Source organism: Gekko japonicus, unplaced genomic scaffold (genome assembly GCF_001447785.1).
Source record: "Gekko japonicus isolate JY-2015 unplaced genomic scaffold, Gekko_japonicus_V1.1 scaffold1097, whole genome shotgun sequence".
Taxonomy (NCBI): domain Eukaryota; kingdom Metazoa; phylum Chordata; class Lepidosauria; order Squamata; family Gekkonidae; genus Gekko; species Gekko japonicus.
Window position 1 is genome coordinate 360381 of NW_015162513.1, and position 27679 is coordinate 388059.

At 40.3% G+C, this 27679-nt stretch overlaps 1 protein-coding gene across 1 annotated transcript in view; it reads right to left on the reverse strand.

The window, feature by feature from the left end:
• Nucleotides 1-464: 464 nt before the first annotated feature.
• Nucleotides 465-27679, reverse strand: part of DENND1B (DENN/MADD domain containing 1B) — a 240687-nt gene continuing 213472 nt past the window's right edge. Inside the window, exons 18-22 of the mRNA XM_015406182.1 lie at nt 24936-24992; nt 24027-24137; nt 6005-6087; nt 2376-2592; nt 465-1367 (exon numbers count right to left, since the gene is read on the reverse strand). Of these exons, the coding sequence (XP_015261668.1) occupies nt 822-1367; nt 2376-2592; nt 6005-6087; nt 24027-24137; nt 24936-24992 (1014 nt within the window). The 3' untranslated portion in view covers nt 465-821. The remainder of the gene's footprint in view (nt 1368-2375; nt 2593-6004; nt 6088-24026; nt 24138-24935; nt 24993-27679) is intronic.

The window sequence follows — 27679 nt, forward strand, 5'->3', positions numbered from 1 at the left end:
ATTCAAGCAAACCATTAAACACTAAGTTATGTGGTGATAAACCCATCATGAGAGAGCTTTTCTCTCTTTGATAGATATCGCTTCAGTATATTAAAAAGGTTATTACCTTGGAAGACAATGTGTGGTAGAAGGTCCCATTTGATCAGGCTCTCCTACATGATAATTGCAGTCACTACATAAAACATAATCGTATAGGTGACCCACCTGTAGTCAGGTCCCATTTGATCAGGCTCTCCTACATAATTGCAGTCACTACATAAAACATAAACGTATAGGTGACCCACCTGTAGACACAGGGCTTCCTGTAGTTTGGAATAGATTCACATTTCCTATTGCCCATGCACTTCACTGTTAGCCTTTTTCTGAATATCTGCAATTTAAACTTTAGGATATTTAAACCTTTCCTTGTAACTTTAAGGCAATTAGATCATTAGATTGTACTTATTCACTCTATTCTCAACAGGATACAAGCCATTGCCTACCTGGAAAGATCTGTTCCCTTATGCACGGGGGCGGGGGGGGATATAACAATGAACCAAGCGCTACATACCAGCTGTAGTTTAAACATAGAGTCACATTAGTACCTTGATTCAAGAATGCATTTGCTGATCCAGGCCCATACTATGAACTTAAATGCCGTGAAGTAATTAAAGAGGAGATTATATTCAAAACAAAAACGGAGAAGATGCACCTGTGTAGGAAACTGCAACTAAAGTTAGTCAAACAGAAGAGTTTGTTTTCTTTGTGATCTTTTCACAAAGCAGAGGTGGAGTCCTGAGTAGTCTTTTATTTGGAAATGTAACTCTCCCATCCAAAATGTCTTATGTCTTATTCCCACTGCTACTGGAAATCTGGTCACTTGAAATGTTTAAACCATGGTTGAAACCAGAAGTCATTTTACACAAGGACACAACTTCGTGAAGCAGCCCACCCTCCTCTAGGATTTCGCTTCCTTTTTCAGGTTCTATCTCCCAAGGAACTAGAGTGGATGGACTTTGGATCAAGTTCGTTGACACTGGATCCACTGATGTACAGCTTAGTGTTTCATTCCATTTTGACTCCTTTACAGGTAAACCTCCTGGAGAACATAGATGCATAGTTTCTTGAGACTGGTTTGGAGATGTTATGCAAGTTTTAAGGAAGCCCATACTGTCAGAGCTGAAGGCAAAGGAAGGATTTTCTTTTTCCACCACAAAGAGAGATTCTGTGTGGCTGAGGCTAGAAGGAACACGTTTCCTTGGTGATGGGGGAAGCTGTTTCCCAGTGAGGACACTGTCGTCTTGCCCAAAATTCCACTCTCCTGGATCAGAAGTCAGACCGCTACAAAGCAGAGCAAGATTGCTCTCACTGGGAGTGTTGGATTTATTCTGAAACAAAGGATACACATTTATATTATATGAAGCTTCCTGGCACTGGTTTTACTGATACAAGAACAATTCTTCCTGACTGGACTACTTGTGGTTCACTGAAATAATTATGAACTAAACTACATGGAGATTTATTCATAGCAGATATTTTAACATGATGACAATTTGGATCCCCTCCAACTCTGAGGTTAATGCAACTTCAAAACAAGAAGAATGCAGATCTGTGTTTTCCAGTACACATAAAAAAGAACTGTGCACCCTCAGAGGGCTCCCCTCCCTGTTGACATTCTGTTTGTTGGAAGGAGTCATGAATGAGGCAGGGACTGAAAGATGAGGTGGGTCATCTCCACTGAGGGTAGGCAATTCAGCATTGATGCAACAAAATTAATCACCCCCACCAAAGGCTGATAGGAAGGAGTGAAGCACAGAGAGCTGTAGCTTGGGTCTACAGAAGCCATTAACAAACCATGGTCTCTTTAAATGCCTACTGCCTTCTTCAAGCACGGCAGCAATGGCACAGTAAGTGAACTTGCATATATCTTCTGAGTTCACTAGCCGAGTCGTGCCACCACTGCAGCAGGGCTTGGAGCAGTAGGCGTTTAAAGAGGCTATGGTCTCTTTAAATGTCTGCTGCATTCTCCAAGCATGGTTGCTGTGCGACTCAGAAAGCATATGCCTTCTGAGTTCACTTGCTGTGGTGGGGCTTAGAGGAGAAGGCATTTAAATTGACTGTGAATGCAACTAAATAAAAGCAAAAAAAGATCGGCTTTTTCAGGGTCAGCTATATAGGTAGCCAAATCATATCTCTGATCTACATTCAGCTTAAAAATACCTGGAAAATACTGGTAATGTATTTTGGGGGGTATTTTTCCACCTCGGATAAACAATGTATGTCCTTACTGAAGACCATAAAACACTTTGTGCTGGTCATCTGTGGGCTTCCATCACTAAATAAAGGTTATCACATAAAAGCAAAGAAGCTGTTTTTGAAAGCTGGGAGAAACGAACCACTGTCTTGTAATCAATATCATCCATAGATCGAAAGAAGTCCAAGCTCTTAGCTCCTGAGAGCTTTCCTTGGTCAGAACTGTGTGTGCTCAAAGTGTCCAAAATTTCTCCCAGCAAGTCCATTTCTCCAGGGGGCACAGATGTTTTGACCATTTCTCCTGAGTCATCACTGTCATCCAAATAATAAGATGTTTCCTCACTGCTTTCAGATGACAACCTAAAAAACGAACAAACCCAGAAAGCCACTTCATCATCGTTGCTCATTATGACCATAAGAATAAGTTTGGGGGAAAAAAATCAATGGTACCCTTTACTGGTGATTTATAAGGAACAGTTGTGACAAAATAAATCATTTCCTTAATACACTATGCTCCATCAGATTAGCTCTTAAAATTAATCATCTAAAACAAAAAAAGTTTTTAACGTAACACTGATTACCCAATGCATTATAGTTCATACAATATTTGGATCAATTTAATACCTTCCTGACTTCTTTTAAAGCATAATGCTATACAGAGCACACTGAAATGGCGTGTGCTTTTATTCATATCAACAAGATTTAGCAAATTGTGAAAGTCTTCTTTTTGTGACATCCTGGGAAAAAGAAAGATAAGAATGCACCTCCTTGTCCTTTGCTTAAGATGGAAGGCTAGGAAACAGTTTATTGCTGCAGGCAGAAAAAAAATTGTACACCTATAATGCATTGTGACAATTCCTTGATGCGTACACTTGTGTGTGTGAAAAGCTCACTTTGGAAAAGGACAGACCCAGAATCAACTCTCTGAAAACTTTGTGACTGCAAATGCTATTGTCGGGAAACCAAGCCCTGTATATTTATCATGTAGATATTTCTTCCCAATAGGAGAAACAACATTGTTCTTCCCTCCATTTTATCCTCACAGCAACCAACCATCTTGTGAGGCAGGTTAGGCTGAGAGGGAGTGACTGGCCCAAGGTCACACAGTGAGCCTCCACAGCAGGCCCGTAGCTAGGACATTTTTAGTGGGGGGGGGGGCTGGGGAAAGTGGGGAGGCCCCCAAAAGCACCACGCATGTGCACTGACATCACAACAAATAAGAAATCAAATAAAAATAAAATATGCTCAGCACTGAGATGCACCCCCCTCTCCCTCCCTGATGCCCAGCCAAGGCATGGATAGAGGGCTCCCAGAAAGGGAAAGAAACTGAAAAAAGGGAAAGAAAGAAATGGGGGAAAGGGAAACAAAGAAAGAAAGAAAGAAAGAAAGGGAAGAAAGGAAAGGGAAAGAAAATGAAAGCCTCTGTGCATGTTTGTTTTCCCCCAAGTTCCAAATCAAATAAAAATAAAATATGCTCAGCACTGAGATGCACCCCCCTCTCCCTCCCCCCCCCCCAGCAGTTAAAAAGGAGCTTGAAGGCTTACACTGTAACGTTTTCCTTTGGCTGTGGGTTCCCAGGCTAGAGTACTCACTGAGCCACCTGTTCTCAAGTCCATTCAGCATATACAAAATGAAAATGAAACAAGAGCTCCATCCGACAGGACCAAACCAAATCACACAGATATTAGGGGAAGAGCAGACAATTCCACTACATGTATACAATGATATACATGTATACACAAGATTACAAGAGCAAGACCCTTTTTGGGGTGGGGGAGTGAGAGAGCAACAGAAAATACACTGACGGGCTGTTCTCCCCCCACTCCTGCAGAGGCAGATGAGGAAGCCGCATTCAACCCAGTGAGTGATACTCCTGCAGGGCCCTCTCTGGAACTGGCTTTTGAGCAAGGGAAACCTTTACATTTACCTATATTTTGTTTATTTAAAATTATTTAATTCTCTCCTTCTCCATGCGGCTCCTTCCCTGTCCGCAGCCCTTCCTTCCTCCACAGCTGCCCCAGCCAGAGCCCTTCCCCTTCTCCCCCAAGTCCTCGCTCAGCCTCTGCGTCAGGAGGCTCACCGGGCTGAACCTTCCAGGGCTGCGGCGAGCGAAGGGGAAAGGCGAGGAGGAGGCGCTTCGCCCCGGCTGCCCTCCGCCACTCCGTGGGGCTACTCGGGAGGAGGATCCGGTCAGATGGGCCAAGCGCCTGTGTGGAAAGGACGGGGGGCACCAACGAGCCTGCACCCACCCCAGAGCACGGCCAGATCCAGTCCTGCTGCCGCCCCTTAGAGCCCCCTGCAGGCGGAGGTGTCGGGTGTGGCACTCCCATCCCAGGGACGAGGACCTGCGGGTGGCCGGCGAGGACCCTTCCCCAGCGGTGGGGCAGAGCCTCCGAGGCGGGCGCAGCCGCATGGCGGGACTCAGAGTGAGGGCGGGTGTGTGTGTCCTGATGCAGGGCCTGATCCACGGCCTTGCACGTTTCCTCATCGTCTCTGGAACCCCTGGAGCCTGCTTGGAGGAGGGGGGGAGCAGAGGATCGGGGAGGGCCCCGCAAAACCCGCAGGGGGGGGAGGCCCCAAGGGCCCCATGCAGGCTACGGGCCTGCTCCACAGCATGAGATCGGGATCAGTTTTAGTATGTTCAATTGTTTAGAAGCCTACCTAGCTTTCATCACTATTTTCTTATCATAGACATTCTCCTCCAGAATAACATCCCTAAGAGTATTTTATGTAGAATGGAATTCACAGTGGCATTAAGACAATGTTTTCCAAACTTCCAATAGCTCACTAAGTTTTAAAAGAGCACAAGTTGCTCTTATCAACCAAAAAAGGTTTACTATTAGGAATTACCCTTTCTCAGAAGCAATCCCTCCCAGTCAATGTTCCCATACGAGTCACTGATCTAGACATGTCTTGAAATTTGAAGAGGGAACACAGATACTCATACAGTGATATAACAGGCAGCTTCCTCTAAAGATAGGTACTCTGCAATGTGCCTACTCTGGAAGTGTCTTAATGATCTCATTTCCCAAAGGAAAGACGCAGAAGAATGACTGTTCAGCATGCCCCAATTACAAGGGGTTTGTTAATCAGTTAAGAACATAAGAGAAGCCAATGTTGGATTAGGCCAATGGCCCATCTAGTCAAACACTCTGTCACACAGTGGCCAAAAATACCAGGTGTCATCAGGAGGTCCATCAGTGGGGCCAGGACACCAGAAGCCCTCCCACTGTTGCCCCCCCACCAAGCACCAAGAATACAGTGCATCACCTGCCCTAGCCTGTGAGTTCCTATCTATACCTTGTGACTAATAGCCACTGATGGACCTCTGCTCCATATGTTTATCCAGTTCCCTCTTGAAGCTGTCCATGCTTGTAGCCGCCACCACCTCCTGTGGCAGTGAATTCCATGTGTTAATCCATGTGTTAATAACACTTCCATGTGGTATTCTCCTTTTCTTCATTACTGCACATTTATGAATTTTACTCCAAACCCTGATATCCCACTTCCGCCCCAAATGAAGCCCATGCTCTTATATCATATACATCCTTTTGAATGAGGCATAATGCTGCCCTTTATAGGGATAAGTTCCCTAGTCATATTTCTTGCACCACTTGGGTGAAATTCAGAATTTATTAGTAGCTCTAAGATAGCTCTATGCATGAAACTGATCTGTTTCAGACCACCTTACAGCTGTACTTAAAATACCCCCAACGAAAGTTGAATACAGTTTGAAACAGGAGGGCTTCCACTTCCTAACAAGTTAACGTACTTGCTTGTTCTGTCCACTTCATCATCAGCATCCTCATCTAAGGCAGAATCATGTTGAATTGTATGAAGATATCCAAACCGTGTCTGCAAAGGAGAAGTTACACTTTAATTTTTTTCAGCAATACTTTGGGATTAAATAGCTATGTAGAAGCAAATCAGACTAGCTTGATTAAAAAGTAAGAATTTAGGACATTATAAATAGGGATGGGCATGGTCCAGAAAAATGACAGTCCATGGAGGTCCGCAGGGTTTACGGACCTCCAGACCATGAACCTCCATGCTAATAGACTGTCAGACGGTGGTCCATTTGAACTGTGCCATTTAAATTTTAAAAGGCTTTTTGCAAAGCCACCCAGCGCACAAGTGAAGGCCAAGCGATGAGTTCGCCCACCCAGAAGTGCACTGTGCTGCTTTGCAAAAGCCATTTAAAAGAAACACATTCCCTTTAAACTGAAAGCCAGTTTGGTGTAGTGATTAGGAATGCAGACTCTCATCTGGGAGAACCAGGTTTGAGTCCCCACTTCTCCACATGCAGCTGCTGGTGTGACTTTGGGTCAGTCATGGCTCTCTCAGAGCTGTTCTCTCAAGAACAGTTCTCGAAAGAGCTCTCTCAGCCCCACCTACCTCACAGGGTGTCTGTTGTAGGGAGGGGAGGGGAAAGGAAAGTAGACTGTAAGCCACTCTGAGACTCCTTCAGGTAGTGAGGGGTGGGGTAGAAATCCAATCTCTTTTTCTTTAAATGGCTTTTCCAAGCCCTATGCCCACATGGATCTATGGACCTCCTGGTATGGCCATAGGAGGTCTGTGTCAGCGGGTGCACAAACCAGGCTCACAGAACATGAAATGGGCCCCAGTCCATGGAAAAATTAGGTCCGTGGTCCAGAATCCGTGCCCATCCCTAATTATAAAACATTCAAAGATTATTGGAAATACAAAGCCTATCATGGGGTAGAACGTTCATAGTTCTGGAAGATTTTAACAGGAGATAATTCAGAAAATGGATACAGTTATATAGTGTATTTAGTTATATAAATACACTATATAGGGTATTGAGAGTATTACATTTAGTGTGTTGTATAGTGTATTTCGGAAAAAATTGCAGTGACTTCATAATTGACTAAGGTTATCCACAGGGAAAAGGTGCAGCTTTTGCCCTCATTATTTCCCTTAATTTCAGAATCATTAAATATTGTTGCTAGCAACTATCAATATATAAATGGGATTAGGGTTGATCAAAAACAAATTAAAGCAACATATATGCTGACAATGTTATGCTGCTGTAGATCAACCTTTGTTCTGTTTTACCCATATGAAGCTCAAGGTAAATAAAAGAAGAAATGATATTAAATATACTAATCTAAATTATTAAAGAATCATCACAATCTATATATGTAATAGTGAAATATGGCCTCCATCTGCGGATATCTCAATCCATGGATTGGCCACAGTGACAAGAAACATATTTTCTTGAAAACTTTAGGGACCTCTCCAGGTTTACAGAAAAACCTGAAATATAAATTGAACACATTGGGGGGTTTAAATTTCCTCCGAATAAAAGATCATTCTCTATGCAAGCACAGAGAATATACCTACCCCCTGTATGGCTGTTGGTGGTTGCAGAAGACAGAGACATGCTGAGCCCAGTAAGAAAGTATGGGGGAAGATGGCATCCCCCCAAAAAAGTCTCATGGGCCCATACTTGTATATTCTAATAATGAAGTTGGCCAAAGCTGAGGATATGTAAATCCAGTGAATGGAGTTGTGAATGGGCAAGACAGGTCTTTTTACAAACCTGAAAACATTCCAGGTTTGCAGAAAATCTGAAATCTAAAAAACAAAACAAATATGTGGGAATTTAAAAGACTCAAAACGATAAAGGGAGCACCTTTAGCTTTAACAAACATATCCCCTCAGTGGCCACTGCTAGAAAATCACAAAATGTGGGGGAGGGGACAGGGCCTTTTCAAGGCTGCTTTGGCTTTGGAGGGAGAGCTCATTGGGCTGGCTGGGCAGCAACCACTGGGTGACTTGATACCACCCAACTGCATGACTCATCTAGGCCAGGCTGCTTGCTACAATTCAACAGCAGCCACCCTATGAAAGCGGTTAGAGCTTCAGAGTATGGTCTGGGAGACCCAGGTTTAAATCATCAGTCTGCTGTGGAAGTTCACTAGGTGATGTTGTGCAAGTCATATACTTTCAGTCTAACCTACCTCACAAGGTTGGTGTGAGGATAAAAGAAGAAGAAGAGATTGGATTTATACCCCGCCCTTCACTTAGAGTCTCTAAGGGGCTTACAAATGCCTTTACCTTCCCCTCCCCACAACAAACACCCTGTGAGGTAGGTGGGGCTGAGAGAGCTCTTTCAAGAACAGCTTTGACAGAACTATGGCTTGCCCAAGGTCATCCAGCAGCTGCAAGTGGAGGAGTGGGGAATCAAACCTGGTTATCTCAGATTAGAGTCCACACACTTGACCACTACATCAAACTAAGGTATAACTGAGGGGAGGAGAATGATGTAATCACCTTTGGTCCCCACTGTGGAGAAAGGTGGGGTATAAATGAAGTAAATAAATAATAAATGTAGCTGAAGATGGAATGCAGGTAAAAGACAGGTTGCTGAATGTCTAAGGAGAGAATGAGACAGGGAAAGGGGAGAGGATATGGAGATTGCCAGGAGAAGAGGAACAGGAAATAACTTGAGGAGGAGGTACAGGGGAAAATGGGGTGCCCTCCCACCAGTCCTTGAAGGTTCCCTACCATGCAACTGTGCCATAGTTTTCCTATGTAGAGGCTGGGGGGAGAGAGAAAGCTGCAGAGGGGCAGATAAGGTAGTCTGGCTGTTGGGTGGGAAAGAGAAAAGGAAGCTGGAAGAAGGGAGCAGCTATGAGGGCTTTCGGGGAAAGGAAAAAGGATACAGTGAGGGAGAGGGAAATGAGATGCCCCCCACAAGTCCTTGCAGTTCCCATTTGTATATTCTAATAGCTAAGCCAGGCAAATCCGAGGATACTTAAATCTTGTGACTGAGTTGCCCTTGTCAGTATTTGTATGGGGGACTACCAAGGAATACGAGGGTCTGTACACAGAGGCAGGCATTGGCAAAACTGCCTCTGAATGTATCTTGCCTTGAAAACCCACAGGATCACCATACGTTGGCTGTAACTTGATGGCAATTTTTTTAAATATTTGATTTTTCTGCAAACCTGGGGTGTCTTTTAGGTTTGTAGAAAGATCCATCTTTACCATTCACAACTCCAAACACCAGATTTAACTATTCCCCGATCTGTCAGACTTAGCTATTAGAAAATACAAGCAGCAACTCACAAAGTTCTGCAGAGGGAATCTCATTTTCACTCCCCCATTATTTCCTCTCTCCTTTCCCTGAAAGCCCCAATAGCCCCTCCCCCTTTACTGCTTCCTTTTCTCCTTCCCATTCAAGCCAATGTATCTTTATTTACCTCTCTGTCTTCAGCTCCCCTCCATGGCCAACCTCTATCTAGGAAAATTATGGCAGAGGCTGCGGGAGGGAGGGGGAGCTGAAGACTGGGGAGCACTGCTTCTATTAAGATAGCAACATTACTAAAATTTTTGGTTTGTCTTCCTAGCTTTTGCATTCCTAGCAGATTTATTTGCGAATGGAGAACTGTGGAAAACCATGAGGTATAAATGAAGTAAATAAATAATATCTGAAGATGGGAGGCAGATAAAAGACAGGTTGATGAATGTCTGAGAAGGAGAGAATGAGGCAGAGAAAAGGGATATGGGGGTTGCCAGGAGGAGGGAGAAAGAGAATAATGTGGGACAAAGTGTCTTGGTCTATTACTACAGAATCTCTTTATAGTTACAAAAGATGAGTATGAGAGACAGTAGAAAGCTTCTTCAACACCAACAACTACATAAAAGCTGATCAAGTCACTGGAGATGACAGAAGCGGGCACGCTGACAGACAGAATACACTGACTCAATGGTTTAAATGGTTTTAAAGTATTAGCAGCTCTGAGTGAAAAAATATATTAATTGATTTTGTATGAGAACACTCACAGTTATGATTTAAAAACCATCATTTTCTGTTAAAATACATTTTTAAATTTAAAAACCATCATTTTCTGTTAAAATAATTTTTAAAAAATTCCTGAATCACAGACTATGTTCCTTAGATCTAAGATTTTCTCTTCCTTGGAGTCTGGCCTAAGCATATATTAGAAAATTCCCGATATCCCCTGCGGGATTATGGAATTGTGCACCTTTGGAATTACAAAAGTTCCCACAGTTTCTGCAGTCTCCACAGAGTCCTGGGAGATGATGGGGTGTGGGAACAAATTCTAGATGAAAGGGTAATAGAATTCCCATATATAGGGGCTTAGTCTGATAATCTTTTATCTTTTATCAAAAAGAGGACAGCAAAATTTGTTATGAATTCCATTCCAACAGAATTTTGCAATCATTCCTAATGATGCAAGAAAGCATCAGAGCGTGACAGGATATGAAGAGGCATACAGAAGAACTCAATCTTTAAGATACAACTTCTCTCATGCAAGTGGTTAACATTTAAAAAAATGAAATTTCAAATAATTACAAGAAGTTTATGAGTGTGAAAAGCACTACTATATTCAAAGTTCTAAATAAATTTAGCCAAGCGCTTGTCGTGTGTGTACACATATACACATACATACAGACATTATGACATCCCATCCTAGTGCCCTTGTATAATTTTAATTCTTGACAATCAAAACAGCTGTTCCTGGAATAAAGGAAGTCACCCATTTAAGATTTCAAAGGCATTATCTATGATAAATAGCTTTTATAAAGTTATTTAAAAAGTGATCTTTGCTTTATATTATTAAAAGTCCTTGTAACCTACTGTTTCTAAGCTTACCAAATATAAAGATATGAAGGGAATAGTCTCTCCCCCTTTTATTAAAATATGGATGCATTATTTCTGTCAACAGAATAAAATCTCAAGGGACTAACCCTGAAGGTCCATAGCCTGGTTTCAGAAAACAATGAATATTCGGCTTGTAAATATGGCAGGTTAAAAAAGAAAAAGAAAAGGTGCCCTTGGGAAATGGAAACTGAATACTCCAATTAGAGTTGGCAAAATTCCACTGGAAGTAACAGTTACCCTCATCTTCATTACTAAAAAAATCCCACAGAAATTGTGTTCTGCCAGTGTTTTGCATACTTACAGCACTGATTAAGATGGGGCAGAAAATATTCTGATTTGGAAACAAAATTAATAGGGACTTTCTCCTGTTTTAACAGCATAGCAGTAGCAGTAGGGCAGTGATCAAGTACTGTTTTCTGTTACAGCTAGACATTTGCTGACATTTAAAAATTTAGGGGTGTTTATTGGATGGACAATCCTTACATAAAATTAGTGAAGAAATGTCAATGCTCCAAATGCTTTTCAAGGTTTAATGTTGACAGTCATTTCTAATACTCATGAGAAATGCAACCTACAATCTCCATTCCATTCATTTTCACAGTAATTCCATGAGGAAGACTGCTCTCATTTTAAATAGAGAAAGGGCAGTGGATCTGATTCAGCAAACTGCAAGAGGACTTCATAGGGCTGCCAGATCCTACCTCTGATCCAGCGTGGGGCTCCTGGGTCCTTGTCCGGATCTTTTTGCCCTCAAAACCATGCAGTTTGCCCAAAAACTAAAGCATCCCCCCAACATTGGCACCGGTGACACCAACAAAGAAGGTTGCTGTTTGGGGTGGGGCTTCCCTGCCAGCCAGCTGACCAGCAGCAGATTAGAACCCCCAAAATCAGGGCAACCCCCACCCTGACTGGGGGATGGCAACCCTAGGACTTCAATTTCTGACATATGGCTTTGCTGCCTCCCACTGTCTGCTGCAGCCTTGTAAACACTCCCCAAAGCCATATTAGAGGGATTGGGGGGGGGGGATGTTTTCAGGAACATGTCTGCATGTGGCATGGAAAACTGAGAAAAGAAAGGGGGGAAAGGTGAAACTCTTCTCTGCCCTTCATAGAAGTATTCTGTGCCATGTCTTATTCCAAGTCAGTAGACCCTAAGAACACTGAGTGCATAGTGAGTCAACCAGCATAAATCGGTAATATTTTAGCTCTTTAATACTGTAATATCCAGTCCATGTATAATGGATAAACTTGCTGTATAGAATGTAAGAAAACGGAATGATGTATGCTCAGTCTACAAAGAACTGGAATTCCGTGGGAGCTGAAATTGGCTGGTCTCAAAGTAACAACCAGAGAAACCACTTGTCTACTCTGGCAACTGGTCCACCTCCATTAAGGAAGCCAAGTGCCAAGACTTGCAGCTGGCAGGATTGGTTAGAAATGAAATGCACTCATTTTTACTTCAGTGGGAGTTTCCTCTTTGCACATGGATCACTTCTTTTATGACTTTGAGGTTTTGGCTGACTTTTTGTGCATTTGGATTTTCATAACACAATTTGTATATCCGGTGAGGGAGAATCTGTTGTCAAACAGCTAAGCAAATTATACCTAAATTGAATTTAGCTTTTAAGCCCAGACCTGGACATTAATAACAGAGCTGTGCAAAACCTTCAAAGGCCAATGCCTAAGACCTCCGAAAACTACTGTATATACTCCAAAGGAAGATGAACTTGAATGTAAGAGAACCCCCTTAAAAATGTTATAAAGACAAAAAATATATTATTGGACATAACTTGTATGCGAATATGATATGACCCTTCTTTCTTTTGATGGCATACCTGGGGGGGGGGGGAGAACCTAACCTTGCTTTTGAGTAAATACTGTATGTGGTTTTCTGAGTCATGCTACACAGCAAAAAAGTTCCCATGCCTTGGAAATGAGAGAGCTGCACAATCCCCAAGTTCACTTGACCTGTGCAAGAAGTTCCCCAACTTGACTGAGATGAAGTTTAAGGCAGTTGCTCTATAAATCTCTTCCCTCCTCAGAGGCATGGTATTAGAGCAGGGCAGTTACCAGTCATATAGGCTGAGGTAGAACTTATAAAGTGTATATCAAGGGACTCTGTCAAAGCTTTAACTCAGTCAATGAGATAACTTCTTTGAGCTTGCTCAAACAAGCTCTGCTTAGGTCCTTTGATCCCAAGGTACGAAGCTCCCTTGACCTTCAAACTAACTCATACAGTTTCCTAAGCCTGCGTAGTTCTGTCTGAGTTGTCATTAGTGACCAGGATTTATATAAAACACAAACAAAATTTGGAGGGTATAATTGAGAACATGCTAACTCTTGACAGCAATGGAAGTGAAAATGAACAACAAAAAAGATTTTAGGCTTAGTTTTTTTTTCATCCACAGATGACATGTGTGTCAAGGTAGAGGAATAACTTGTGCTGCTTATCAGTGGTGATACTATGGGCTCTAACTAATAGATGCTCTGACCATAGAAGATAATTTGAAACATACCTTTCAAAGTTCTCAAGAATGGCAGGAAACACCAACACAAGGGAGAGGCACACACTCAGATTATTATTATTTTTTTTTTGGGGGGGGAGGTTAATAAATTCCAAAAGGAGAGTCGTAATTTTTTTCTAAAACTTTACAAGATGAAGAGACATAGAATGCGCACCTGCAAAAATGTCAAAGTCATTTAGGATATCTTTCCTTTACTGATGTCATCTGCTGTTTACAGTTATTTAAGCTCTTAATTTCTGTCGTTCCTGCATTTTCGTGTGTGCAAAATTTTTTCTGCCATTCTTGAAAAAGAAAAAAAAAGCAACACACTGTTTCCTTCCTGATCAGTATTCTAATAATAACCAGACCTCTTCCATTTACAGCGAGGAGAAAAAAGCAGCATTTGTTTCAAGTTTTAGGAAAGTTGTATAAAGCTCTTAATTTGGGGGCACTTGCACAAAATAGGCAACAAATTTACCTAACATCTGCCATTTCCACGTGTTTATAGAATAAATGCTACATCATTATAATTTGTGAACTCTTGGGTTGGAAAACAGCCAACTTTGTGTTTGTTCAATTTAACATGCAAGGAATTCGCCCATTCTTGGGAAGAGACGCTCTCTTTAAAGCAACCTTACAGAAACTTTATGCCTGTTTTGATACAGTTGGAGCAGCATTCTTAGAGACTACTACACAGTTGCTGGATTCCTTTGCCATGGGGCTCTGTTTACATCCCAGCCTGGAAAGTTTCCAAAAGAATTTTAAAACTCTCTTATTTGAGCAAATGTTCAATGGCCAGATTTGTGTGGACTAAACTGAGTATTTTGTTATTATTGTTGCATTATTTAAAACCATTGCTTCCTATCTGAACTCTTGGAACAGACAGTACGGAAATACAGCTGACGAAATAAGAAAAATTGTGCAAGATCCAAGCCATCATTTTGTTGTTGTTGAGAGCCAGTTTGGTGTAGTGGTTAAGTGCGTGGACTCTAATCTGGGAGAACCGGGTTTGATTCCCCACTCCTCCACTTGCACCTGGCTGGATGACTTTGGGCAAGCCATAGTTCTGATAAGAGCTGTTCTTGAAAAAGAGCAATTTCTGTCAAGAGCTCTCTCAGCCCCACCTACCTCACAAGATGTCTGTTGTGGGGAGGGGAAGGGAAAGGAGTTTGTAAGCTGCTCGGAGACACCTTTGGGTAGTGAAGGGCGGGGGATAAATCCAATCTCTTCTTCTTCTTCTTGTATGTACTCACTGCAGGGACTGGAGCCAACAGCAGTTTCCTGTGTTGTATCATCACAGTATGCACAAGTTGAAAAAGAAGAACTTCACTGCTGCGTGTAACTACATTTCTCGGGTGCATTTGGTGGTGTTTCTCACCTAAAGGGAAGGAAGGCTGCAGAAACCAGTAAACTCTGCTGGTCCTTGTGTTTACTAATACTTTTCTGATGGGGCAACTAGTATTACTTCTTTTGTGTTGTAGAAAAAGGGTTCTACAAAGGAAATAAATTTGTTAACAGGAATGGGGCAAATGAAGAGAAGTAACACTAAAAGTGACACTAAAGGCTTTAAAATAGAAGTCCTAGAAGTAAAACAAAATCAGATTTGTTGAATGAAATATAATAAGTATTACTTATCAAAATACAGAAACCATTAGATTTGTCTGTGAATACTGACAACAAATAATGAAGAATAGAATAGATGAAGCAAGTTCTTGAGGTATGCCAAGTATTATTCCAGTAAGCCATTGCATGGAGTTCATGATGGTAAAAGCATCTTTTGAACATTAGTTTCCATAACTGATTGTGGGATGTAAGCCAGTACTATCCCACTGTGTATATGTGGAACTGGTTGCTCAAGGCATTCAGGGGAAGAGGGAAAGTATCCCTAGTATATAGCCACAAAATAATACAAGATAAATTTGCCAGGTTAGTTGCTCATTTGAGCAGCTCTGAGAATGTAACAAGTCAATTAAATTAAGAGGCAAGCTGTGGCAAGTCAAGAACTTTAAAAAAAACCTACGGAAGACATCTTACATTAAGATATTTTTTAAAAATAGGAAACAATGCTTTAAATATCCATTATCTCCACAATACTGCTCTGTTTGGGCTTTCACAGAACCCTCTGCAGCAGTGTAGATCCACACAATTAGCCATGCATGTTCAACCAGACTTTGGACTTGCTCTTATCACACAGCAACCTTTCCTCCCCACATTCTGCATATGTTTATGATAAATGGGGGAAGGAGGAAAATTATAGGGCAGGGATTGCAGAGTGTAAGGCAGCATTAGCATTAAACAAACAATTAAAATAATACTGCATCTAAAAACACTCTGTTAAGAAAACCATTTTGTTTCTAAACAATGCTGCTGGGCTAGAAAGAATTATGGTTTATCATGCACCATTCACTATGTACTTATAGAAAAGGTATTTGTACCACCAGAGGGCAGTCTTGTAGTCCATAATGTTCAGGCTTTGCCATCCCAAGCTTTCATTTTTAATTAAAAGATATGCTGAGTAGTTTTTGCAATATGGATGGATCATAATTGACATGCAAAGACAAAAAAGATCCTCTTCTAAAACAAAAATGCTCATTAACAAGTGCATTTGCAGATTATGCTCTCTTTTGTCCAAAATATCTTGCTAATTGACTGAATCTCCCATATTCCACAAAAAGATCTGTTTCTTAAAGCCCGAAGCACACTACTAAAGCACAGATGCAACACTGCTCATTGTTACTCTATATGACATCTGTCACATATAATATTTTATTCCCATTACTTTAATTGCTAGGTAGGAATTAATGCTATCCTGGCTTCATGCAGAAATTCCAGCAGGAGTCAAAGAAGGCAGAAAGGCAAGAGAGCTACATGAGCGAACCACAGCACGATTTTAAAGGTTTCATCTGAATCCAGTTCCAATGGAAAACACACAGGTATTCCTCTTTCTGCTTCTGAAATGACTGTGTTCAATTTCACTTTGAATTTTTGCATGCAGATTTTAGTTCACTGTATGGATTTTCTACCATGTCAGGACTGAGGGTATTTTGCTCTGTATGTTCTCCACCAACCCCCTCCCTACTGACAGGACAGGAAGGCAAAGAGCTACCATTTCTATGCTAGTCATGGGAAGGAGGGGGAAGGGAAGTTCCGGATGTATGGGACACCCTGCTCTCTGAAAATGATCAAGATGCCACCCTGCAGGAGACTTGCCATGTGAGCAATACCAGCCACATGGAACAACACACTGCAGCTGAATTGCATGAGTTCATTTTTTAGGGAAGGATATGCCTCCTGCCATGGCATAGCTTATTTCTTGTTTAAGGGCAAAACACGAGAATATTAATTCAGCAAAGTTCTGTGGGTCGAGCAACATACAAGGTCACTTTGGGGAGCTTTTCGAAGGGCTTCATAAATTATATTAGAGAGACTATTTTGCTGATATTATATCACATGCTGTAATCAGCCTTGAATTCTTCCGTGTAAAGTGCAGCAGCATATAACAAGATTAAAACAATTTGGGTTGGTTTGTTGTCATTACAGAAGCTATGTTAGGAGGAGGTCCAATGTGTTTAAAATGCAGCAATTTTATGAAAGGTGGGTTATATGATATATCTGATATATGTATTTCTAATAGTGTTGATATGTTAAAATTCTTGAAAAGCCCACATTTGCTATCCACGTGTTTTTCATAAAATATAAAATATTTATTACAGCTACAAATTACTGTATGCCTTGAGGAACAAACTTAACATACATCTTACTGGATACAAGGATGTCCCTGCTAGCTTATTAATTATAAAATGAACATGTAGTTGTGTCACATAATACTCTGTAAAATATTTGATAAGCCACTGACTATTTTAACTGTGGATGGTTTCATTTTAAATGGTCCACAGCCCATCCCGTCAACTGAGATAATGTTTACAAGAAGGAAAAGCAGAGAAATCATATTCATGGTAGCAAGCAGATCTGCCAAGATTTTTGCCTTTGTTCTGTCTGAAATCCTTATTTTTAAGAAATGCTATAGAAACAGAATTGCATTTTAACCCATTCTGCAAGAAAGCCAACGTACATATATGTTTACTTAAGAAAGAAAAATGAAACCTGTAAAGCTATGATCTTGGCTATCTGAGATTAGGTATGTATTTCTAGTTTATGTTTTTCTTTTTTTTAAAAAAGAAAAGCATGCATATGGGATGAAAATGGGTGTGTGTGTCTGTCCTCCCCCACAAAGCTGCATTTTTTCAATCTCATTTACAGAGAGGATAGAAGAATTATTAGTTAGCCACGAAGACACGAAAGAGTTAACAGTAAAATGCATGCCAAGGTTTTAATAAGGCTTAACAATAAAAAGCTTCAGCCCTCCACTTTCACTAGATTTTGTTGTGGTGGTTTTTCCCTTGCTTAGGGCAATCCATCTGTTAATTTTGACTTGCAATACAGTTAAGCTCTCTCTCCTTCTCCCCCTCCCTCCTCTGCACACCCACAACCAAACAGCCCAGAATAGCTATGAGGAGGCTGACACACGTACTACAGAAATAGAACCATTCTTTTCAAAGATCACCCGTGCATTTTGGAGGGTAGCTGTGGAGATGGTTTCGGAGCTTTTGTCACTTGCAGGAGCTCATTTCACACACAAAGAGTAGGGAAACTCAGATGATTAAACAGTTTATGGAGAAAGAAAAATTATTTCCCTTCTAAATAGTGCAGGGACTGGTTATGCATAAAATGCATGAATTGTTAAAAATCTATTGTTGATCTAAAAACTAAAAAGAAACCTACACTGGCTGTGATAGAGATTAGTAAATATTCATTGTTAACAACTGATCTGCACTGTGACCAATGCTGATATTCTCCCTGGGCCAAACTGGCCTTGTTTTCAATAAAAGCAGAGAAGTACCCTCTCCCTGGAGCCCTGTTAGACTGACGCTGCAGTTGGAACTGTCATCTTCACACAAAAGCAAAGGGGCTGGGTTTTACAAACGCAAAGCCTAATTGGGAGATCTTCATGGCTGTACCCTTGACATTTATTTAAACCTCATCAAAAAAACAGGAAATAACCGTACTAATTAGCAGACTGGCATACAAACTACTATTTGTTGGGGTAGAAAGCATATTCATATTCTGCTCCAGAAAATAACAATAATACTAATGACAATGTCAAAAACAACAGCGTCAATGTGATCCACCAAAATGAAGACGACTTTGGTTTTTATTCTTATTTATAATTACAACTCTTCAAACCACCTGACCTCAAAATTAGTGATCTATTTTTAATAACTTCAAATTACTGATCTGGCATTTGTCTTTTAGGAGAAAGCAACCTATTTTGCTTAAAAAGCTAACCTCAAGATAAGGTCTGAACAGATAATGTGCTATTAAATACCTTAAGGCTCCTCTTTGTTTCAACAATTCCATGGCTTAAATTAAGGACACTGGTTTACACCAGTTTATTTGGAAAAAGAATTAACCCCCCTCAACTAATTTTGTTTGGCCTTTGGAAATGTATCTATCCATGTAAACTCTGCAATTAAATTCTTTAAAAAGGTGCTGAACAGGCACCAAACCTAGGACAAGTGTAGCAAGGAACACCATTAACCCAACACTGGATAGACAGAAGACATTATTTAGGCCCATGCATACTTATTAAATAGTTAAAGATTCCTAAGTTTCATTTCACAATACAAAACAAGGACCTCTACCTAGACAATGATGTTTGAGATGTCATATGAAGCTCATTTATTTATCTAATCTAATTCCAGAGTTTTCAGCCAGCCATTTTTTGGGTATGTTTAATTACCTAGTTTATGCATCTGTGGTATGACACACAGTTCTCAAAACTTGTCCAAAAAGATCTAAAATATACAATAAATTAAGTATTCTGCCAGCTTACAGTTCTCAAAATGACGCAACATACATCTATAATTTATTAAGGTTGTGCTATTACTGAACAATTAAAATGGAACAGCAGAAAGACCTAACTGGAAAATAAATCAATAGCCTAATTTTCATAGCCATAGTAAACATATAAAATATATATGTGTGAAAATCCAAATTAAAGAGAAAACTCCCTATAAAAGACATCTGTATATTCAAAACAAAAATAAAATAGATCTTGCTGTATCAGCTTATGGAACATACTAAACTTGTGGTTGAAGATGACATACTAGCTGTCATAATGCTTAAAAGTGTTAACTATACATTTTACAGCTCAGGTTTTTTATATGTAGTATTTGCTTTCTCAGTTGTCAATATATTTAATATTTACAGAAGTAGGTTTCTGAAGAACTTGATACACTGCATGTCTACATGTAATACACTGAGCAGCTACAGAGAAAAACATTTATCTTCATGGACTGAAAAAAAAAATCTTTAAAATGGAATAGAGCAATTTAGCTAATTAAAATACAGCATTCCTCTATGACAGCATGCTTATGCTCTTTGGACTGATGGGTCTGGTAGCAAGTGCAGTTCACAACACTAAATCTGGTCTTATGCATTAGCACTGTTACATCATCAAATCAAGGTGTGAATATTGGACTCCCAGGTACAGACACCAAGTTTCTTGTCCGCATGATCTGCTTCTCTGTACCAAGGCAGCTACAGCTATGTTGGCCCTGAGTAAGAATTCCTGCATGGCACAGTGTTGCCAAGGGACACTTTTTTTAGAATAAGGAAAGAACCTACCCATGTACATACGATACAGAAACAAATAGTTCAGAATAACAGCCTGCCCAGCCCAGCCTCTACTCTGACAAAATGCAGCACTAACAAAATCTTGTAACAGAACAGAGTTTGAGTCCAGTGGCACCTTTACGACCAACTAAGTTCAGTTCTGGGTATAAGCTTTTGTGTGCGTGCACATTTCCTGCACACAAAAGCTTACACCCAGAATTAAACTTTGCTGATCTTAAAGGTGCCACTGGTCTCAAACTTTATTATCTTGCTTCAGACCAACACGGCTATCCATCTGAAAATCTTGTAATAGTTACATTGGGTTGTTAGGGAACAGGTGTTACAGATACAGATATTTGTGTCCCTTGCCTTTTATCTTTTGTTGCCCTTTTTATATGTAACTCTCAAAAAATTAAGAAGCAAGTTGCCACACAAGGTTTAACATTTACCTTTACATTGTGGGAGAATAAACTAGTTTATGTTAACTGTCGTTTTTTAAAATACCATTACTATTAGCCCCCTGCTCAACACGGGACCAGCCTGAAACTGGGGTGTGGGTTTTTTTGGGGAGGGGGGGAAGTGCCAGAACTCTCAAGAGGGAAATGAAGTTTTCAGTCTGTATACTGAAAACTCATGAACTTTTAAACATTTTTTTAAAAATTGTCAAAGAGGTTTCCGGTACATTCCCCCAGAAAAAAAAGCCTCATTTTTCATCCCACCTCTTCCTGAAAAAACTCAAAGAAGCATAAATTGGGTTAAATCCCATGGAACTGCTCTGCAAGAGATGGTAGTTTTCTGTCACAGCTTCTTGCATCAGTAGAAGGCATCCCTGCTAGTAGACCACATCTATAGGATCCGACCCAATATTTTCCCCTCTGCCATTTTACCCTCAGAACAATCCAGTGAGGTAGGTTAGACCCAAGCTGAGCTTCCAAGCTGAGCAGTAATTTGAAACCAAGCCTGATACCCTAACCACTACACCAAACTGGCTCTAATAATAAATATTCCATCATTTATAATTCAGACCACAGTAAGTGAGTTTTGAAGGTCTGTTAACAACATATTGACTGCAGCAGCACACTAGCGGTTGGATCCAGCCATTTAAAAAATCCGGTCTTGCCAAATTATCCCCTTACTACAACCCGTCTCCAACATGGCTTTTTTCCATGCAGGTGTCATGATGCCAAGCATAGCCTTTTTAGGTAGCCAAAGGTGACACCTCCTCCTTTTTCCACCAAGGAAAAAATTTGGTTGGAGCCAAACCTAGGTTCCTAACCATACATACATGTGACCACTGGCACCCAGTGAAGAAGTATGGGAGTAGAAACATGGCAATTGACAGAGAAAGCAGGACCTTTACCAGAAACAAATGCAGGACAGTTGTGGACTCAGCACCACACAAGCAACTGGTTGTTCCATGCCTAGTTGTTCCCATTTGCACAGTACAAAGGCTGCAATCCTAAGGACACTTTCCTGGGAATAAGTACCATGAAATAAAATGGGACTTACTTCTGAATAGGCTTGTTTAGGATTGTTCCCTAACTGTGATGCCCCTGCGTCCACCACTGTCTGCCATCAGTTTCTGGTAAGACTGGGAATTCCCCTTCACCTGTTTCTATTGCCAACCTGCGCCAGTATATTATTTATTGATTTTATTGATTTTTACCCCGCCCTTCCGGCCCAGGCTGGCTCTCACAATTCTCACATATTGAGAATCAGGGCTATTTTTGGGCAGGAACACATAGGAACGGAGTTCCGGCTGGCTTCAGAGTTGGCCATGGCCACTACAGCCAAAACCTCTGCGTGCATGGCTACAGAGGGAAGGCCTGGAGAGCAACCCCCTCCCCAGCAACTCTGAGGCAGGTAGGCCAGGGGGGCCCTGGAAGGATCGGGGAGGCATTTAAATGCCTCCCCATGGCTTCCCCGGCCTGTCTAAGGGTTGGCTTGCCTGGGCTTCCCATAGCCACGGGGCACCCGGGCAAGCTAAGGGAAGGCATGGGGGTGTGGCCTAATATGCTAATGAGCTGTGATGTTGGGGTGTGGCCTAATAAGATAATGAGTTTCTGCTGTTGGGTGTGGCCTATTATGCTAATGAGTTCATGCTGGGCTTTTTCTACAAAAAAAGCCCTGTTGAGAATTATGAGGAATACCCATGTTGGCCTGGTAGGGCAAGAACTACCAAGACTTTAGAAACATCTTAAAGAAATGTTAGTGGCACATGCTTTCATGGGTCAGAATGCACATCATCAGATGTCATTATCTGACTACATAACTCTGTATTTGTACAGTTTGTCAACATAAGAGGACTAATTAGTGAACTGGAATGAAAGCCAATATTTGCTGTAGTACAGGCTTATATATTCTTCTCTAGAAAAAGCAGTGCTATTAATGATGATGTCAGAAACGATGCTATAAATGTGATCAGCAAGAATGAAGATGACTTTGTTTTTATTCCGTTTTATAATGCCAACTCTTCAAATCGGTTGGCCTCAAAACTATTGGGGAGGGGGGATATCTGCAAAGAGGAGAGCATGGGTCCCAATGAGTGAGTAAAGAAAGAGTCGTCATTTATTCAATCACTTTTAATGTGAAAGGAAAATTTACATGAATATACATTCAATTTCACTAACAATAACCTGTACTTCAAGCACACACACTCAGTAACAACTAGGCCTTAGTCTGCACATACTCCTGTCTGCACTAAGAGATTTGTGGGTACTAGGGAGCAAGTCAGATAATGCCTGTCAATCTAAACCCACATTCATACTTGGAAGTGCATCCCACAACCAAAACACCATGAAGGAGTATCTTTGAATGTGGGATCTTTGTTTTTTTGCATGCACATAGCAAGATGAAGTGCAGGGTTGTGTGCAGAAAAACTGGCATGTACAAATCCTTCTATAGTGGAAGCATCCTGACAGATCAATCAGTAACAAATGAAAATTATTTGTAACCTTTCCAGATGGGTGCCAGATATACCTTCACTGGTAATTCAGTTAATGTTGACACCTAAATGTGATGGTCAGTGTTCAAGTTTAAATGTCCAAAAAGTGCATAACTATTTTTCCAGCATTCATAATATTAACCTGTGATTAGCACGTGTGAATGTTGGTATTTATCAATTTTTTAAACATTCCCTTTCACAAATATATGGATCAAACAGAAACCCACTCAGCCTAAATTCCCAATATACAAGAAGCAATTTTGAGTATGGAAATGGACCCTGGAAATCAAGACACTTTTTTGAGCTAGAACTATTCCATCCTTTTCAGAGGACAATAATGACTAAAAGACAACAGCTTAGGGCAAAGTAGTTAGCCAACCTATTACTGCTAATCACAATAGGATGAACTTAGTGATTTTGCTCTATTTAAGGCAGTAAAAATTACATTTTAGCATAAGCAACTACATTAACATTAATTTACTTTTGTACATCCTTTCTGCAATACTCATATTTTTTCTGAAAGTGCAGTTTTTATAAGACTGAGAAGGTAATGAGGGTAGAGCAACAAAAATCATGGATTTTTGGCCTATAATTCTGTAACCTTTACAGCACCTTTTCCATCAACACTTCTGTTCAAATAATTAGAATGTGGCAATAAATACTTAACATTAGTATCAATAGAAACAATAAGTACAAGTAGGGTTTTTTAAAAAATAATCTGGACTTTATCTGAGTTCTAAAATTATAAAAAAATAAAATTCAGTTATTCCCCTCCAGATTTGCTATCCCTATGTCCTCTTAAGTATCCTTGAATGGACTAGAAGAATTCACTCTTATTCCAACCAAAGTAGATTACACACACATACACAATTTCTTTCTAATAATATTGTATGTCCCTGATCCTGAGCAAAGAGGAGAAATTGTATTTTTCATTACTATCTTCCTGGAGGTAGATATATATTTTTTTGTATATTTTCTGCTAGGGACACTGAAAGTTCGGTGGGTCTTTTCTTACCTGTGCAAGTCTTTGCTTTTCTGTATTAAGCATTTTTGAATTGTGCACTGTGTAGATTTGACTGTATGGCACCAAACCTGAGCTAGAAGTTCCATACTCATCATCTGTTTCCTGCAGAATAAAATATGATTGAAAAACCTTTTGTGCACACATACATGTATATGCAGAACACTAGAATTATTTTACTGCAATGGGGGGAAGCAATAATTAAAATAATTAAAAATTTCTGTAATCCCCCCCCCAAATTAAAGTTTGTAGCAAAGAGTAATAGCTGCCAAAGAACAACTTTTAAATAGAACGAAGCTTTCAAGTGTAACAATTGCATTCCAATGCATATAGTTAGCCTTGACACTTGATGGGGGAAAGAGACAATATTAAAGCTGTTCTGTTTTTTTCAAAAGAATACTGTAGGTGAACAAACAGAGAAACAACCAAAAAAAGAAACAACGTCGATACTTTTACACTGCTAATCTTGAAATTTAAAGGGGATTTAGCACACTAAAACACTGCCAGCATGTACAGATCTCAGGAAACCTATACAGACAACTACACCTTCTGAATTACATTTTGCCGGTAAAACTCGTTTGCCTTAAATTCTCAGCTTGAAGCAAAGGCTTCAATTGTGATATCAAAGCAATCAGCTTTATGAAAACATACATCCTGTTAATGTATCTTTGAAGACCTCTGTTTTTCCTTGATAAAATATGCAAACAATAAAGAGATTATTCAAGCAGATGCATAGAATGACAGAGAGTTGCCAGAGGGCTTGTTATAAAAAATGTATCATTGAACAAAGGGCTAAGCATATTTCAAAAGTCATTAAAAACACAAATCTCATGGGATCTGTAAGGTGTGTGCTTCAAACCAAAGAAAGAAACAAGGTAAGAAAGTATAAATTCTATTACATACCTTGTGTTTCAACTTACTCCTCACCTCCTTTATTCCTTGCTTTGCATGATTTTTTGCCTAGTTGAGGGAGGGAAGGAGAAAGATTAACTGGCTTTGCAACACAGAGGTTTCAAGAGTGCATAATATGAGGTGAAATTTAATTAAAAATTAAACCTCTCACATTATGTGGTGTAATGAAGGGAAATTACTTCCTTTGTTAATTTCACACATGATTGCTAATATGGTTTGAATGAATTCAAAGTTGGATCTTGGCATATGTGTATCCATGTTATTAAAAATATACTAATTAAACCAATATTTCCTTAATATTTTTATATGTGAAATGGTACATTAGTAGAAACAAAGACTAGGGGCAGCCACGTGTTGAACAAGAGCAAGGATAGTGCACTGGCGTTCCCATCTAGTGCTTTCATAGAGATACTGCCCAGCATTGGCTAGCCACATATATATGGTAATTAGGTTTACATTTTGTTGCACTGTAAGAGTCAGCTAAGTTTCTGTCCAGTTAATGACATCAGCCTGTACAAAAATGAGAGTTACAATCTCTTTCAGTTTAGAGATCAAGTAACCATTCCACCGGCCAAGTAACGGCATTCAAGTTTGCTAGGTAATGTATGTTTTTGCAAAGAAAATGTTGACTTGTTCTTGCTTCTTCGAAAACTCAAAGAAAAACTGAAAACTCCACATGGATTCAGGTAAATTGTTACCTACTTAAACACTGCAGATAAAAGACAGTCCTGCCATGTGATTACATTTGGCCTAGGGCCCAATGAAGTATATTTCCTCTTAGCCTGATTTATCTCCCTTCCTCAGGAGTCACCCATAAGCTAGGAGTAGCACTTCCCATTTGAAGTTTAAAAGAACAGGTTGGCAACAATGTTCCCTCTAAGCTGTGGAGTCTTGTGAGCAATTATTCTGCTTTGTGAGCTCCTGGCATTAAAGCTGTGAGCGAGCGATTTGGCTACTGCATAAATTAGTTGGTTCTGGCGCTATCCTCCCTGAGCTAAGACAAAAATGTGTGAGCCAGAGGCTAAAAAACTGTGAGCTAGCTCACACTAACTCAGCTTAGAGGGAACACTGGTTGGCAATTGTGTTGGCTGAGGTTAAGCGAGCATCTTTCTCTCTTAGCACCAGTTAACACGGCCCTGCTGGATCTTTCTGCCCACTGGCACCATAAAGCTGTCATGAACACTGGACTCTCTGCTGGTGGGAGCTGTATTCCAAGTTCTGGGGGAGTGGTTGTCACATGGGTGCTTTTGTTTGTGAGCTCCATGAGGCCACTAGGCAAGAGGAGTCCACCAAGAGCTGTATAGATACTACATGGGCAAATTGCTCTTTTATAGCTTAGAGGATTTTGATTCTTTGAAGATTTGTGGTTGGATGAGCTTCCCAAGAAAAAAACAGTAATGCAGAAAAACTTAGAAGCCCACCTAAACGCACATCTGATTGCATTTGCTGTTTGTCTGGTCCACAATGCCTTCAATGGAATATGTAATCTAAGTATAAATTTTACTGAAAGCAATGCAGTACAGATAGTAGGTCAGCCATGACATTTTTCATCATTCTAACATTGTTACAAACCTTTGTGTAACACAAAGACCCTAATTGTGCCTAGAACTCTAAGGGGAATTAGATTTAGACCGGGTACAGGAATATACATATTCAGTACTGAAAAATTCAGGAGTAATTGGCAAATACTGAGAGAGGAAAATCTAGTAAAGAGAGGGAGAGAAATAATTTTCTACCAACCTGTTAATGAACTGCATGTAAATAATAAATGAGCACACGAATATACAGTCCCTTTAATGTATTTACCTGGATTATTTTTCTTCATGAGCTCAGTGTGATTTTGAACTGATGTACAATTAAAAATTCTCTTTTAAAAAGAGATTAAGGATTTATTTATTGATAACTGGAGCCTCAAAGGAAGGCTGTGGTTTGGGAGAACAGTTTTCAGGCAAAGATGTTGCCTATCCTTTTCAGTTAACTTTAGGGTCCCTTTACATGGGGCACTAACACTACAATCCTAAACAGACTTACACCTTTACTGTTTGTAAATAAACAAACTGGGCTAGTGTGCTAGTTGTGCATGTGATTAAAAAATATGAGATTAAAAAATTGCCACAAATAATCCTTTAAAAATGCTCCACTTTTTTGCAACTTGATTTAAACATATCCAGAAACCTTCCCCACTGTCACCAATGAAACACCAAATAGAGCCCCAACCTCTCTCTGAGCTAGCGGCTTAAGGCCATAGCAGTAATATCTTAATTACCCATGAGCTTAATTACCCATACACAGCACCATGTATGAGAGGTAAAGAAAGTAGCCCCTTTGACCATAGAAACCAGGCAATCATAGTCCATACCTGGAATAGCCCTAGCAATAATGTGAGAATTCACTACCATGCTGAAAAGTAAGATATTACCAAGTCACAAGGGAAGTACCAGTGTAAATATAATGGGCAGTCTATAATGGACAGTGGGCACTGAAGTGGAAGGGAATCCCAATGCTGGGCAAGAGGCCAAGAAGGATGGTCTTAACTATTTCTCGGAGATGCAAAATGGCACCTATTATGAAGCTGGAAGAAGCAGGCAGTGAGACATGTAATTAGGAAACAGTGAATGAGCTTCCTTGCTGGGCCACCACTGAACTGGGCTGACATTCAAGTGAAATGACTCCAACACAGTATCAGATAAAATGGCCTTCAGTTCAGTATGAGCTCCAGCAAAGTATAAACTAGG